Source organism: Quercus suber, unplaced genomic scaffold, assembly GCF_002906115.3.
Source record: "Quercus suber isolate HL8 unplaced genomic scaffold, Cork oak 2.0 scaffold_80, whole genome shotgun sequence".
NCBI lineage: Eukaryota > Viridiplantae > Streptophyta > Magnoliopsida > Fagales > Fagaceae > Quercus > Quercus suber.
In genome coordinates this window covers 588456-604912 of record NW_027069545.1, presented here as the reverse complement: position 1 = coordinate 604912, position 16457 = coordinate 588456, and the positions used below count along the sequence as shown (strand labels likewise).

Sequence of the window (16457 nt, the reverse complement as noted above, 5' to 3'; positions counted from 1 at the left end):
AAAAAAAATAATTTTCTATAAAATCAATAAAAATATTTTATAGATTAATTTATGTAAGAATGCTTTTTTCAAAAAATATTCTTCATTAGTTAATTGTATAACTTAAAGCAAACTTTTAACAAAATTGGTCGAAAAGCCTAAATAAAATAAATTTGAAACATAAAGGACTTAATTGAACAAAAATAAATTTAGAAACTTAAAATGAATTTCAGTAAAACTTAGAGGGTGCACTTTGTATTTTAGCCTTTTTTTTTTTTTTTTTGGTGAGATAGTTTTTAGGGTAAATGAATTTGTGTCAAAATGGGACAACTCTTTTTGGCACAATTAATAAGTGGGTCAATTATTTGTTAAACCTTAATCCTTTGTCAACTCAAAATAACTCACTTTGTTATTTGCATCAAGTTGGGTTGACTAATTTTGACATTTTTAATCTGTATAAATTAACATTATTTTTTATACATAAATTTGAATTTGAAATATAGAATTCAATATTTAAAAATATTTTAATGATTATATTTATAAATTATTCATTGAAATTTTAAAGTCTTTAACCCTTTTTTTATTTTAAAAACCCATATATTTCATATTACATTTTTTAGATTGTGTGTTTCAAATTCTATCTCTCATACAATTATTTTTTGATTATTTGTTAGTTGAAAAGGCTATTCCTCTTGTACTTGTGACTAGAGTGGAGCTAGGGGGGCCGGGGGCATTTTGAAAAATTCCCCCAATAGTAGTAAGGGAAAAAAAAAACCCCTTAAAAATTAGGAAAAAATTAATTACCGCCTCCCCACCCCCAAGATTTTTGACAAAAAATACATATATCAATTTTAGTTCTAAAAAACCCAGCCCATTTTTTGGGTCATAAACAATTTTCCAAAAAAAGAAAAAAAGAAAAAAAAGAAAAAGAAAAAACTCAAATCCCTTGTGAATTAGGACTCCAAAATCGGAATAGATACACAAAAACAACCCAAACTTCCTAACCTCAGAGATCCAAACTTCATAGGTCACAACCGTTTATATATATATATATATATATATATAAACTACTTTTATGCTACTGGCTACAATCGAGCAAGTGGCCACGACAGCCACCAACAATTTAGCCCCACTCGACATTTAAGCCACCTCCACAACTCTGCCTCTACCTCCTTGATCAATCTTCGGTGTGGTATGAGTTTCCCACTCTCTCTATCCATGTCTTGTTGTTTGCAACTTTAAGTGTTTTTAGACTAAGAAGAAGAAGAAGAGTAAAGGGATTGAGATTAGGTACAATACCTAAGATATTACACTTGATACAATAGCATTGAACAATTTAGATTAAGAGTTAGTAAGTGATGTAAAAAACTTTGTGTAGTAAGCGGTGCAATTGCATGTAGCAATTGCCTGATCTTAATCCGAGAGTAAAGAAGACATTTGGACTAACACACTGACAATATAATAAATATTTGTACTCTTAAGTTTGAAAAGTCAAGAGACCACCACTGATGTCACTTGATTGAACAACACAATAAATGGTTTCCAGCTAAGCAACAATCTGATTCAAACCAAAAATTAAATAATAAAAAACCTAGAGCAACTATAGGTATAAATATGTAAGAGACTTCAAAGTTAAAACAAAAGAGAAGAATGGCTTTAGCTTTAAGAGACTACGCCCTGTTTGGTTGTGCATTTTAAACAATATTTTTTAGTTTTTAAACAGCATTTTACGTATTTTAACACACTTTTTCACTCACACGTATTTTCAAAAAATAATAAACAACAATTTTCACCTATCAATTCTTTCAAGAATTGATAGGTGAAGTATTAATGAAAAGAAAGGATAGGTGAATCACTTTTATTGTTTTTGTTTTTGTTTTTTTTTTTGTCTTATATGACTCACACCTCCTAGAGCCACGTTACAAGTTCTTAAAAGGAGCAAACTTTTACAAGATAACTCAATAAAGGTCACAGTTTTGAAATCAGGACTGCACCAATCGGTCAAACCGCGGAAACTGAAAACCGTTTATCATTTCGGTTTTTTAAACTACCAAAACCGAAAATTTTAATCTTTCGGTGAACCTTTTGAACAGTTGTCAAACCGCCAGGTTTTCAAAACTGGGCACGAGTCTGACGATCCTTAAAAAAATTACAAAACATTGTCAAATGAATCTCCCAACATTAGATTTTCCTAGGAAAAAAAAGAAAAGAAAAAAGAAGAAGAAGAAGAAGAATAGATAACTATGGAAGAGAAACTACAAATATGCTTTTGGCTTTTGCATATGCATCTGATTCTACTTTGTTTGTTGGAAAATTGTGAAAGAGCAACTTTTGTTTGTTTGAAAATTGCATGGGTTTAAAAATCGGATCGGACAGGCCAGTTCGACCGAGAACTGGTATGTATATTGGTTCGGTTATCATAAAAAACTTGAAATATGAAAAAAAAAACCGAAAAACCTAGAAAACCGCGACTTAACCAAGAAACCCCGGAACCGGAACAGTCAAACTGTTTTCCAACAGTTCTCTAACTTAGCTACAAAACAATCAAAACTGCTTAAAAAAAAAAAAAAAAAAATCACCAAGCCAGCATCGCTGACCACCTCAAGAAAAATGAGCAGATTGGAACTCGGATCTAATGTCTTTGACTGAGAGATATTTGTGCAAAGCTTTCAAGTTTCAAGTCGAGAGATACAGAGAAACCAAAAAAAAAAAAAAAAGTTTTGAGGGAAGAAAAAGAAGGCTACGAATACTTGGGTCTTGGTACCATACTTGCACAGTTGCACTAGTGAAAAACCAACCCACAGAACTATTGAAAAACTCGAAAGCCAAGTATCAATGAAAGGCATAAAAGGCCCTCTATTAAAGTATTAATGCTTGGCAGTTGGCACTTGGGAATTGGATCGGGTACTTAGGGAGATCTACAACCACGCATGTTAGCCAAGTGTTTCATTTTTTTTTTTTTTTTAGTGTGAATTGTATGTTTGTTTTACTTCTTTTTTGGCTGAATAACTTTGTGTTAATGACTTAATTTTGATTAATAAAGGAATACAAATACAAACATGGTTTTTAAACAATAAAATAATGATTTGTATTTTAACATTTAGGCTACTATCATCTAATTAAACATCCTTTTATTTAGAATAGATCTTTAAAGTACAATTAAATTACTTATTCTTAATACCGTTGTAAAAAAAATGATAAATAAAACAAAAAAAAGATATAACATTGCTATTATTTTTGTAATTTTAATTTTGATTATTTATACTTTCTTTCCCTTTCCCATCTAATATAAGATATGAAACTCAACTCATCTTAAATATCTTTAAAATTATCACATTAATATATTTTAACTCTTTAATATTGGCAGGTACAATTACAAAATTCCAACTATTAAGGTGGCTTAGCTGTAAACCATTTCGGCAAAGTACAACTTGTACAAGTACAATCAAAACAAAGAAGTACAATCCAATCCCATTAATATATATATATATATATAGAAGAAGAAGAAGAAGAAGAAGAAGAAGAAGAGTCATCCAATCCAACTATCAAGTGGCTTAGCTGTAAACCATTTTGACAGTTGCTTTTAATCCAATGTCAAAGTTCACACCAAACTTCAAACACTACATTATTGTCTTCTTTTCTTTTTTGCTTCCCCCTACTGCCTCCGCTTCTCTCTCCCTCCTTTGTCAATCTCTTTTTTAGAAAATAGTTTTAAAAACCGAAACGGTGGCGAAACCGAAAAAGATAGTGATTCTAGATTTTCTGGTTCGAATAGGGTCGGATCGATGGTCAAATCAATGATTTTATAAATAATTTAATTATTTATTTTAAAATTATAAAATAAATAACAACTCATCAAATATATCCAAACAAATATTTTTAAAAAAATTATAAAAGGTGCCAATCATGTCTTCGTCCGAGAATCCTATGACTAACGGGGCGCCAGACTTAGTTCTCTTGGGTCCTCGGCTTGACTCCCTGCGGGTGGTCGACCTACTGACATAACTTTCAATGGCCAGGATCCTGTTCTTCCTGGCGCGGCGAGGACGACGTTTATAGTCCCTAGCGGCGGTTTTGTGAGGTCATCTCTGCGTGGCCCTGATCCCGTTTGCCCTCGGCCACTGGAGGGGTGCAGGAGGTGTTTCAATTTACCATCGCGGACCAGTTGGTCCAGGTAATCCCAGGCTCCTACAATCCTCCGTGGTGTGCCATGGTCTTGATGGTACTGGCAGTAGAGATTATAGTTGCGTTTCTCGGGTTTCCTATCATCTTATTCGGCCACCTGAAGAACGATTCATTCTTGATCTTTTCCAGGACCTGGTGTACTGGCTCTTTGAACACGGCGTTGACCAATTGAGGATTCATCGATCCCGATTGCCCGGCAAAATCCCTTCGCGTTTATTGTAATTGTAGCGGTCCGACCGCGAATCCCTCCTCTCCTGAGAGATAACCTTGTCTTTTCCCTTGTCCTGCTGCTGATCTTCTTCAACCCTCTTATACTTCTCTATGCGGTCCATTAGCTGACGCACGTTTGCGACCGGTTTGCCAGATAGAGACGCCCTCAAACCGTGATCAGTAGGGAGGCCGAGCTTGAATGTGCTGAGGGCCATTGCATCGTTGTTACCTTCCACCTCATTGAACATTCCCAGTACCTATCTGAATATGCTTCAAGGATTCACCTTCCCGCATGAATAAGGATAGCAGGGAAGAAACAGGTCTGACCGCTCTTCGGCATGTAACAAAACGGGAACCGAATGCCTGAGTGAGTTCTTTGAAGGAGTTGATGGAGCCTGCCTTCAAACCGTCAAACCACCTCATGGCCACAGGCCTAGACTGGAAGGGAAAACCTTGCACATCAGGGCTTCGTCTCTGGCGTAGACAGCCATCCTTTGGTTAAAATGACTCACATGCTCCACGGGGTCAGTCTTACCATTATAGATGGCGAACGTTGGCTGGTTAAAACGCCGAGGGAGTCTAGCCCCCTCTATTCTGCGCGTGAAGGGCGACTCAGATATCTGGTTCAAAGCCCTGTTCATGGCATCGTTCTCCATGTCCTCGTGTGATGGACTTTACGTTGTCTCTTACGATGGGATTCCTCCTCACAAGTGTAGGACTCGCTGGCTGGTGTTTTGGATTTGTGCTGATAAGAGACATCTCGCTCATCTCAAGATCATCCTCAGAATATGAGGAAGCCCGTTTCCTCTTTGCATGGCGCAGCTCTCTCTTTAGTTTTTCTATTTCCAGTTGCAAGTCGCGGTTCTTCTTTGCATGGGACATGTGACTTCCGCTCTGCGATTGGCCCTGGCTAAGGCGCACTGTGTGTACGCTACCCTCACGATTTTGTCTCCCCCAAGTTGGCGAAATGGTCCACGTGTTGGGATGCCCTGGATTCTGCTTGCTGTTCTCCTTGTCCTGCCATCATCAACTGTTGTTTTCACTCTTGCACAAGCTCTTCCCACAGACGGCGCCAATTGTAGGGTCAGTTTTTGCGGCCCAAGCCCAAGGAGGTATGGATTCGGAACCCACTGAGCCCAAAACAATAAATTTGGTAGAGAGTGGGCGAAAGGGCTAGGCAAATAATGAAAATAACAGTATTAAACAACAACACCAATGCTAGAAGTTGAATTAATGTGCTCTCGGACTAATATGAGTATTCTGTCCGAAGAGATGTTTTTCATTGATAATCAAAGGTTACAATTTCTGGAGCTACAACCATCTAATATCTCCCTTCTCTCCCTTGTTCCCCCCCTCTCTTCTATCAGGGGTACCCTTCCCTTATATAGCATTACCTTCTTACATCTCCTACGTCCACTTGTTCATCATCCAGGCTCCCACTTGAGTACCTGTCCCATCATCCCACCTTTAGCCTTATGTGAGTGGCGGTAGCTGAGAAAGCACTGTTCAGGTGTCCTGTCCACATAAATGCGGCCAGAAAGGTAGGTACAGTGCATTAAATGTGGTGGTTGAAGTATGCCTCCTTGATATTTCTCCGTTGCCGTTGTCTTTATGTGTGTCCGAGGTTCCTCTCCCTCTTGACACTTGTCAAATAGATCACTTGAACCTCCCATATTCGTGCTTGATCAAACCTCTTCGGATCCGAGGGCTCATGACTACTCGGACATATGAGCATCTCCTCGGATGGAATACGTGTTCATCTCCAGGCATCCCCCATTGGCGTGGGCATCCGACTGAAGGCCCCATCTCCTCGGATGAAGAGTGTTCCTCATTCAGGGCCTTGGGCCCAATAAGTTGGGCTGGGTTTTTCTCCCCCCACAATATTATTCATTCATAAGCTGGCCAATATTCTTTGAAATTATGTTATAGTGTGCTGTGTTTTTCCAATTTCTTTATCTACAACTAAACTTTTAAATTTTCAAATAAATTATTCAAATTTCCCATTCTATTAAAGGAGATTATCATGATAATTAAAACTTATAACAAAATTACTTTTTAATATTACTTAAATAATTGATAGACATTTTTTAAAGGAGATAATCATGATAATAAAAAATCTTAACAAAATTATTTTTTAATATTACTCAAATATTCAATAGACGCATTCAAATGCATAGTGAATATTGTGAATTGATATAAATTCAAGTTTTCACTTCCAAAATAATTAAGTATTAACTCAAACAAAAATCAAACCAAATTTATAAGAGGGAGATAGACTACTTGTGTTGTGGAACTCAAAAATACAATAGCAAAACTCTATTAACCCAAAATAGAGTTATAAAAAAACATAATGTTTCATTAATCTAAAGTAGAGTTGCAAGAAATAATAAAAATGAGAGAGAGAGAGAGAGAGAGAGAGAGAGAGAGAGTTGGAAATACGTGAATGATATAGATGTATAATGTGGCTCAACAAAAGCGTAGTAATAATAAATGTTGCGCTCCAACTTATATATATATATATATATATAGAATTACTTGTAAAATTGCATGGCAGAATTCCATTTAATTGCGCTAGATACCATCTATGATAGTTATTTTTCTGCCCCTTTCTTGCCTCCCAAATCTCACTCTTAGTTCCCCCTCAAAAAAAAAAAAATCTCACTCTTAGTTTGGTATGTTTTGCACCATTGGCCATACACTATCACTATTAAATTGGTCTTACAATTTATGATCCTTAACATGTTACATAATACAAAACGTACACTTTTCTAGGAATTTTCTATAAAACCCTTTAAATAAAAGCATCCTAACATGGTGGTCTATAAAAAACCAGAATTCTGAATCATCTTGCCTCTTTTGGGTCAATATAACCAGGCGGCATGCATATTATAAAGAAAATGATTACGTGACACGCACTTGGTCACACAAAATGCATAAGTCACTTGTGAATCACATATCATTGTGTGGAATAATTATGTACGTAACTAGGGTTGGCTTAATATATTTTGGCGTTTAAGACCATAAATTAAAGTGGAATTTCCTTTAATATCTAAATATATTAATTATATATATTTGGTATAAAATTGCTGTTGTTTTGTTTTTAAAAATGCAATATTAGTAATTAAGTTTTTTATATTTAATCTTTATTAACTCATTTTATATAACTGATAATAGTTAATCTAAAAATTATAATATGACATGACAAGAATTAAATAACTTTTACATGGCTTATAAATGAATAGTAGAATCTAATTTTAAAGACATTATTGAAAATGAATTATCAAATTTTTTACAAATGGCTTATAAATTGATATTACAAATTCATAGGATTAAGGTCACATAAATTTGGCACATTATTAATTTGTAAACTTTATGGGTTCCAATTACTTTACTTGGTAAATCTTTCTGGGTTCTTGAATAATAGACCTGAGTTTGAATCCTAACATTTATAAGAAAAATCAATTGATATTTTGACTGAATGATAAAAATCAATTATTACTGTAAGGTCCGTTTTTGTAGCCCAAAATATATGGGTTCCACAGGCCCAACGAACCTATAACAATGAATTTGTAGAGAGTGGATCGAAAGTTTAGGCACTGGCCGGCGTTTACGAAGCATGAACTCTTTTCTTTTATTGAAAGGTACTAAGACCAGTTTACAACTGGGGGATGCTCCTCGGCCCATGGCTGAGGAGGTTCTTCCTTCCCCCCCCTCCCAAAACTCTCTCTTTACACTTTGCTCCCCTTTCTTATATATCTCTCACTCTCTCCCTGCCTTCTTCCTTTTGTCGATCATCTATTGGCCTCCTCCATGACCGTCTGTCCCATCAACATATCCGTGCTCAAGTGGTTCACCCTGATCGATGTTGCCCTGTTAAGGGGTTATATCTCTATTATTGCGGCCAGGAGGGTCAGGTAAGCGTATTCAATGCAGAGGTGACAGTCCACCCAGGGCTTGCTCCGTCGCCGTGCTTCTGCCACCGACGCGTGGCACCGGGCCCTTCTCCTCCTCGGATATTCAAGGAATCCTTTGGTGGGGCGGTCCTCGTGTTTTTCCGAGGTCTCGGACGACCGAGGATAGGGTCATCCTTGGACCCATCATGCGTCCTCGGCGTGGGCCATTTGGGCTTGGTTTGAAGTGGGCCAAGGCTACCCGATTTTCTGGCCCCACAATAGCCCCTCAAAATCTTGCTGCACGCATCCTCAGGCGGGGAGAAGGATTTTGACATTCTCGGCCTTACCCCCCCTTCAGTACTAGGGTCTATTCATCTGCCCAAGGCACGTCGCTGACATTTCGGAGCACGTAACGTGCCCATCATTAAATTCAGGCGGCTCTGTGCTCCCCACGTCTAATGAGGCGTTACCCATCCAATGGTGGAGGTTCGTCTCGCATTTATGGGCGGGAAAACCCACATGGCTCCTCGATTTGAGGTATAAATACCCGTACAAACTGCTTCTTCCTGTTCCTTATTTGTAATCAAGAATTTTCGTGCGCCCCTCCTGAGTTCAGCCACACTCTCACTAGCACCTCCAGCACAAAAAGCCTGTCCGAGGAGCTCTTCCTCTTTCCAGTAAGTCGCTCTGTCTCTCTCTGACCTCTCTTTCTCTTTACCCTTTTTTCTACTTCGCCTGTTCTTTCTTAGTTCTTTTAGGCGTCAATTGGGATGGGTAGATTTAAGAAATACATCGATACTGCGAAGGCGATGGAGAAATTCATCACCGACCACAGAATTCCCGGCAATGTAGGTCTGAGATATTGTGAGGACGGGGATTGGCGCATACACAGGCAGGAGGGCGAGGTGGTAATTCCCATAGTCGCCTTCCTTGAAGGGGGGATGACGATGCCTATGGGGCCGGTGATGAGGGATTACCTCACGCACTTCTGGTTGGCCACCACCCAGTGTGGGATAAACGTCTTTAGGATTCTGGGCTGTGTGGACGCCCTAAACGAGAAGATAGGGCTGAGGTTGACCCACCACGACGTGAACTGGTGTTACAACCTTCAGTTTCTTAAGGGCAAGTCGTATTACCTGAAGACGAGAGACGACAGGGTGCGGCTCATTCAGTGCCTCCTCGAGTCCAGCAAGGGGTTCAACGAGGATTTCCTCATCGTGTCAGGGGAGTGGCACGATGGCCTTCACTACCCAACAACAGAGGGAATACCAGGTGGGGCAGTGGGAAACAGGAGGGGTTTCAAGTTCTCGTCCTTTTTCTTTTTTACTAACGCGGTGGTGCTTTCCGTTTGCAGACCCGCACGCTTTTGAGCGTCACTTCCATCTGGTCAATCGGGAAGATTTGCAGAAGGTGCTGAGGGCATCGGTGTATATAAACGAGGACGACAATCAGGTTAGGGCCGCCCACATAATTTTGGGGTATAAACCTGCCCAGAAATCGTTCCCAGTTCCAAAGCATGTCATCCGAGCCAACGATCCTCGGCTTCAGAGGATTACTATGACCGGGGACAGATTTTCGTTCCCCGAGGAGCCCTCCGACCAGGAAGCTGTCACACTAGCCGTCCCCTCCTCTTCCCAACCGTTCGCCGAGGCCGCCGAGGAAGCTCCAGAGGGGGAAGGGGACGCGTTTGACATTTTCGCTCAGCTTGATCAGTCCGAGGACCCTCCCGGGGACTTGGGTGATCCCAATTTGACCGAAGCAGACCTCCTTACTTCAGAAGCCCCTCCTCGATCGAGAATGAGTTACAAGAGGAAGCCCACCACCAACTTGCTGGACCTGATTAAGGGCCAGCCGGGGGAGTCCCAACAGAAACTTCCCACTCCGCCTCCGAAGACTAGGTCGACTTCCACTCAGCAGAAGCTCCCTCCTCCTCCTTCTCAGACGCGCTCACCTTCTGGGTCCGCACTTGCCGGCCCTAAGAAGAAGAAGGATAAAGGCAAAAGGCCTGTGGAGGATAAGACGGTGTCCTCGCAGGAGGAAGACACTACTCTGCAGCTGTCCAAGCAGCTCAAAATAGGCGACAAGAGCCAGGAGAGGCAGGTAGTCGACACCACCTCTTCCGAGGCCCAGGCCTGGCTCCCAGCCCCGATGCTCCGTGGGGAGCCCTTGAGGGATAACGCCTCCCTCCGGGACTTTAATGAGGGCGAAGGTGCGCGCGTGGCCGATGCGCTGGAGAGGAGCCTGCTGCTCCCGGCAGACATGGCTGAGCTTAACTCTTTGACGAGCGAGCAGGTCTTTCTCAGCCTCAAGCGATATGTAGGGATGGTAAGGGCTACAACTTCGACTCTTCTCCCACTCTCTTTCTTTTATTGGACTTATAGCACATCGGTTATTCTGGCAGGGTGTCCAAGCTATCTTTATGTTGGAGGGGGCGGCGAACGACCAGAGGGAGGCCCTTAAACAGGAGCGTGATTGGTGCTTCCGGGCCACCGGGGCTCTAAAGAATTCCGAGGCTGACCTCGCCAAGGCCCGAGAGGATTTGAAGGCGGTGACCAGGGAGCGGGACAGTGCACTGTCTGGTCTTGAGGGCATCTAGGCCCAGGCCAAGGAGCAGACAAGGTGCCTGGGCGAGGCGGAGGATCAGCTGCAGACCGCGGGGGATCTGATCGCAGATCTGCGGGCTAAGGTGACAACGGTCGAGGGGGCCCAGAGGGAGGCCGAATGGGCCAGAGACCAGGCTCGGCGGGCTAAGGACGAGGCAGACTATGGCAGGGAGATGGCCCTGAGTGCCAAGGAGGAGGCTGAGACCGCAGCCTACGCTGATGGGGTGGCTGCAGTAGAGGCCCTCTACAAAGCTCAAGTCTCGGGGGTGTGTAGGCAATACTGTTCCCAGGTTTGGGCTGAGGCCCTCAAACAAGCTGGGGTGGAGGCCACGTCTGACCTATGGAAGGCAGAGAGCGTGTATTACCCCCCCGCTATTCGCGAGGCCGCCCTTGATGGCACTAAGGCCAGGGAGATTGTTGAGGAGGTGGGGGCTGCTGAACTAGGGGAGCACTCGAGCGAGGAGGTGCCCCAAGAGATAGTGGAGATCCCTTCCGACGATTAAACCCCCGCCACCGAGGAAGTAGCTGCTCTCGCCGCACCTTTGCAGGCCGTCCCCTCAGGCCAGGGCTCGGAAGGGTCAGGGGTTGCCCCTGTCCAGCCTGAGCAAAAAGAGTAGACTCCCCGGCGTCTCGGCTCGTCCTACTTTCACGTTGTTTCATTTTATTTTGTTGTGCTTCTCCTCTATGTACTGTGGCTCTTGCCATGCAACTTTTACAGACTCATTATTGTAATGCGAATTTAATTCCCTTTCTATTTATTTCAATTGCTTATTTGTGTACACGCTGCCTGCTTTTCCTCTTTTCCTTTGGTCTGCACAATTTTAGCTTGAATTGTATGTCGGCCAATTGCACCAGTAACGATGATAAGGAGAGAGAACGTATGCATGGGCAGCCCTCTTACGTCTCAAGGGCTAGGTGGGGCTTGATCCTTTCCTAACTTGGGACATTTTGTAGCTAGTCTCCCTGTAGGCCTGAGTCCGAGGACCATGCAATACTTTGGTTCTGTTTAGTACCCAGGTATAGCTAAGCGGTTAGTTTCCCCATAGGCTTGAGTCCGAGGACCATGCAACGCCTTGGTTCTGTCTAACGCTTTCATTTCTCTGTAAGTATCTAGTTTCCCCATAGGTTTGAGTCCGAGGACCATGCAATACCTTGGTTCTGTCTAGAACCCAGGTACAGCTGAGCGGTTAGTTTCCCCATAGGCTTGAGTCCGAGGACCATGCAATGCCTTGGTTCTGTCTAACGCTTTCATTTCTCTGTAAGTATCTAGTTTCCCCATAGGTTTGAGTCTGAGGACCATGCAATACCTTGGTTCTGTCTAGCACCCAAGTATAGCTAAGCGGTTAGTTTCCCTATAGGCTTGAGTCCGAGGACCATGCAATGCCTTGGTTCTGTCTAACGCTTTCATTTCTCTGTAAGTATCTAGTTTCCCCATAGGTTTGAGTCTGAGGACCATGCAATACCTTGGTTCTGTCTAGAACCTTCCCAACGGTGAATGAACACAAATCCAACGGTCTATCGGTTTTGGTAGCTTCGTGATTAGCACTGCTGATAATTCTCTTTTCGAATTCTGTGTGGATTAACTTCTACCAGTCTTCATCCTTTATTAGCTTCCCGGGGGGAAGGTTTCTCCACACTCCATGAACTTCCAACGCAGTTAGAAACACGTCCCTTCAATTCCCCCAAGCCCCTTTAATAACCCCGCCAGAATTGTGACCGGAGTTGGCAGATATGGGGCGGCTTTAGGCGGGTGTGAGGACATTCGTGCCAAGAGCCGTTGTAACCGCAGCCCCCACTGGGCTTCCGGCGAGGCAGAGTCTAGGCGTAGCACTGACAGTGCCGTACGCGGTGGCCAGGAGGGATGTCGCTGAAGTACCTAATGTCTCTCCCTGGAGCGCACTCCTGACGGAGGAGACGCGCGAACTCATGTCATGGCTGGTGCCCAAGTGTTGCCGTCTCCAACGGCAACGCTCGTGAGGATTGGAGAGAATCAAGGGAACATCACGGGGGAGGGCGTCCTGGTGCCCCTGCATCTGCTCCTCGCTTTGTTCAAGCTCCGCGCACCGAGAAAGGAGTTGTTGGTGGCCTTGAAGCAAGCCAGCCTCCTTCCCTCATTCTATTGTCAAGCTCTCCCATTCTCTTGATGCCAATAAAAGCACGGGTTGACACTTCCCTCTGGCTAGTTTTAGGACGGGTCCACCCGGGCCTCTGTTTGTAGGATTAGCTTGCAAGAGTAGTGCTTTAAAGCACGCCTGCCTGAGCTTCTGTTTGTACATTGTAACTTTTTTGTTTAATAAAGTAATGTGCAATTTCTTTCTGTCTCTGTCGAATCTTCCGTTTCGAACTTTTATTTTTCTGCAATGTTTGTTTGGTGGTTCTTTTTTTTTTTTTTTTTTTTGAATCACCACCAATCTTCCGTAGAATGATTACTTAGAATGATCGCCTGTTGCGCCGGTCCGCACACTAATCCTCCCCACAGACGACGCCAATTGTAAGGTCCGTTTTTGTAACCCAAAAGGTATGGGTTCCACAGGCCCAACGAACCCAGAACAATGAATTTGTAGAGAGTGGATCGAAGGTTTAGGCGCTAACCGGCGTTCACGAAGTATGAACTTTTTTATTTTATTGAAAGGTACTAAGACCAGTTTACAACTGGGGGATGCTCCTCGGCCCATGGCCGAGGAGTTTCTTCCTTCCCCCCCCCCCCAAAACTCTCTCTTTACACTTTGCTCCCTTTTCTTATATATATATCTCACTCTCTCCCTGCCTTCTTCCTTCTGTCGATCATCTATTGGCCTCCTCCCTGACCGTTTGTCCCATCAAAGGTCATATCCGTGCTCAAGTGGTTCACCCTGATCGATGTTGCCCTGTCAAGGGGTTACATCCCCATTAATGCGGCCAGGAGGGTCAGGTGAGCGTATTCAATGCAGAGGTGATAGTCCACCCAGGGCTTTCTCCGTCGCCGTGCTTCTGCCGCCGACGCGTGGCACCGGGCCCTTCTCCTCCTCGGATATTCAAGGAGTCCTGTGGTGGGGCGGTCCTCGTGTTTTTCCGAGGTCTCGGACAACCGAGGATAGGGTCATTCTCGGACCCATCATGCGTCCTCGGCATGGGCCATTTGGACCTGGTTTGAAGTGGGCCAAGACTACCCGATTTTCTGGCCCCACAATTACAATATATAGACATTTTATATTTAAACATTTATCATATATATATATATATATATATATAAGTTTACCTGGTATCTATTTCGGATAATTGACATTCAACTACCTCCTCAACCGGTGAAGATCCATTATTAATTTTATTATACCAGCTCACCTAATATTCCAAGCAAAATCATGCAATATATTATTCAGCAAAAAAAAAAAAAAAAATCATGCAATATATTGTACGTTATTGTCAACGCCATAAATAGGTGCTCTAATTATTGGTGCCTAGAAATGGTAAGATCCGTACAGGCTCAGGTAGGTAGGTGAACGGGCCCCAAAAAATACTAGCAAAAATTCTCCAAGTTGCACGAGGCANACTACCCGATTTTCTGGCCCCACAATTACAATATATAGACATTTTATATTTAAACATTTATCATATATATATATATATATATATATAAGTTTACCTGGTATCTATTTCGGATAATTGACATTCAACTACCTCCTCAACCGGTGAAGATCCATTATTAATTTTATTATACCAGCTCACCTAATATTCCAAGCAAAATCATGCAATATATTATTCAGCAAAAAAAAAAAAAAAAAATCATGCAATATATTGTACGTTATTGTCAACGCCATAAATAGGTGCTCTAATTATTGGTGCCTAGAAATGGTAAGATCCGTACAGGCTCAGGTAGGTAGGTGAACGGGCCCCAAAAAATACTAGCAAAAATTCTCCAAGTTGCACGAGGCATAAAGTACGTACTTACACGTTTAAAGGAATAATCCCTGAATTCTTATTATTTTTTCTTATTACGTTCTACTTGTGATTATTTTAGTTGTCTAGTGTTACAGATATTGCTTTTAAGTTATCACAAGCACAAAATCTTCATGCAATATGCATATTTAGGTTACCAAACCATTTTGGCCTGATGAGAGAGATGCACAAGAAAAATAAGTTCTCACCACTGCCTATCTGTCCTTCTAGCGAGCGCGCACACACAACTTATCTCTTCTCACTTGATTCTTCATATATTTTCTCATCCAAATTGATGTTTCACATTTTTAAGACTCTCCTAGCTAGGGACCCATTTTCCTCTTCACTTGACTTGCCAAAAGCTAAATTTCCAATGACTAAGACCAGGAGGATCTTCACCCTTTTGCTAAGGCTACTAGCCATGGGTGCTACCCTAGCCGCGACCATTATCATGGTTACCAGTCATGACTCAGCTGAAGTCTTGAACTTAACATTCGAAGCAAAATATAGCAACGAATCTACTTTCAAGTACGTTTTAATTAACTTTCAACTCTTAGTATAATCATCATCAATAATCGTCATCTTTTTAGCTCTGTTTTATTGTTGATTTCAATTTAAAATGCTTGCCATATATAGGTACTTTGTGATCGCAGAAGCAGTAGCAAGTGGATACAGCCTTATTGTTCTCTTTATTTCTTCAAAAAGTTTGCTTAGGCACTTGGTTATGATCCTAGATGTGGTAATGAAGCTTTTTAATGGTTTATTTCAACCCAAAAAAAAAAAAAAAATTCAAATATGTATGTTATATTAATAAGTATATGGTTACTTAAATTTAATTAACTAGAGGAGTTGTATATGTGATTTAAAAAAAAAAATTAAATTAGTTTATAGCTAAATAGATACAAATGATGAGCTTTCTCTTCTTCATCTTGTTTTTTTTAATGTCATTTGTAATTTAGGTTATAACGACGGTACTGAGCTCAAGCGTATCGGCTGCCATGGCCATAGCTCATGTGGGAAAGAAAGGAAACAGTCACGCTGGTTGGCTGCCTATTTGTGGACTAGTCCATAAGTTTTGCAACCAAGTCACTGGAGCTCTAATCGCTGGTTTTATTGCTGCAATAATATACTTGGTGCTTCTTCTCTACACTCTTCACACTGTTTATATATAGTCCTCTCTTCACCATTAAACCTTAGACAATTCTCTTTCTGTGGATTCTGTAACTCCTTTTAGTACATGTTTTGTCTTTCCTTTCGTTTTCTTTACCTCTTCTCCCCCGCTCGTTTGATTCTGAATGTAATATGCTTATAATCTTTATTTACTAAAGTTTCCTGCAATGAAATGTTTATGACTCCAGTTTGAGAAAAATGGATAATTGGTTTTTTTTTTTTAATTATTATTATTATTTTTTTTTAAGTTTATATGCGTAGGATTGAATGCATATTTGCTACAATCTGATAAGATAAATATGTTTTATTTGAGCAAAACTTTGAAGAACTTACCGTTTGATGGAGAACCACACTCAAGACAAGTTGTGTGTGTTAAATTAATATGGACATTTTTACCGAGTTAAGCATGCCACTGGTCATTTGCTAAATCTACAAAAAAAAGTTGGGTCTCTTCTTATAATGATAATGAGACGAGGAAAGCGTGAATCACATCTATATTTAT

At 41.5% G+C, this 16457-nt stretch overlaps 1 protein-coding gene across 1 annotated transcript; it reads left to right on the top strand.

Moving 5' to 3' along the window:
• Positions 1-14987: 14987 nt before the first annotated feature.
• LOC112026501 (CASP-like protein 1C1) lies at positions 14988-16219 on the top strand. The gene is made up of 3 exons (XM_024059189.2): positions 14988-15313; positions 15422-15524; positions 15745-16219. Exons 1-3 carry the CDS (start codon positions 15081-15083, stop codon positions 15955-15957), a joined length of 549 nt encoding a protein of 182 aa, XP_023914957.2. The 5' UTR covers positions 14988-15080; the 3' UTR covers positions 15958-16219.
• The last annotated feature ends 238 nt before the right edge of the window (positions 16220-16457 follow it).

Coding starts and splice junctions, on each gene's coding strand:
- LOC112026501 (XM_024059189.2), top strand. CDS start 15,081: ATGTTTCACATTTTTAAGACTCTCCTAGCTAGGGACCCATTTTCCTCT. Junction 15,314..15,421: donor AGCAACGAATCTACTTTCAA/GTACGTTTTAAT, acceptor TGCCATATATAG/GTACTTTGTGATCGCAGAAG. Junction 15,525..15,744: donor TGGTTATGATCCTAGATGTG/GTAATGAAGCTT, acceptor TTTGTAATTTAG/GTTATAACGACGGTACTGAG.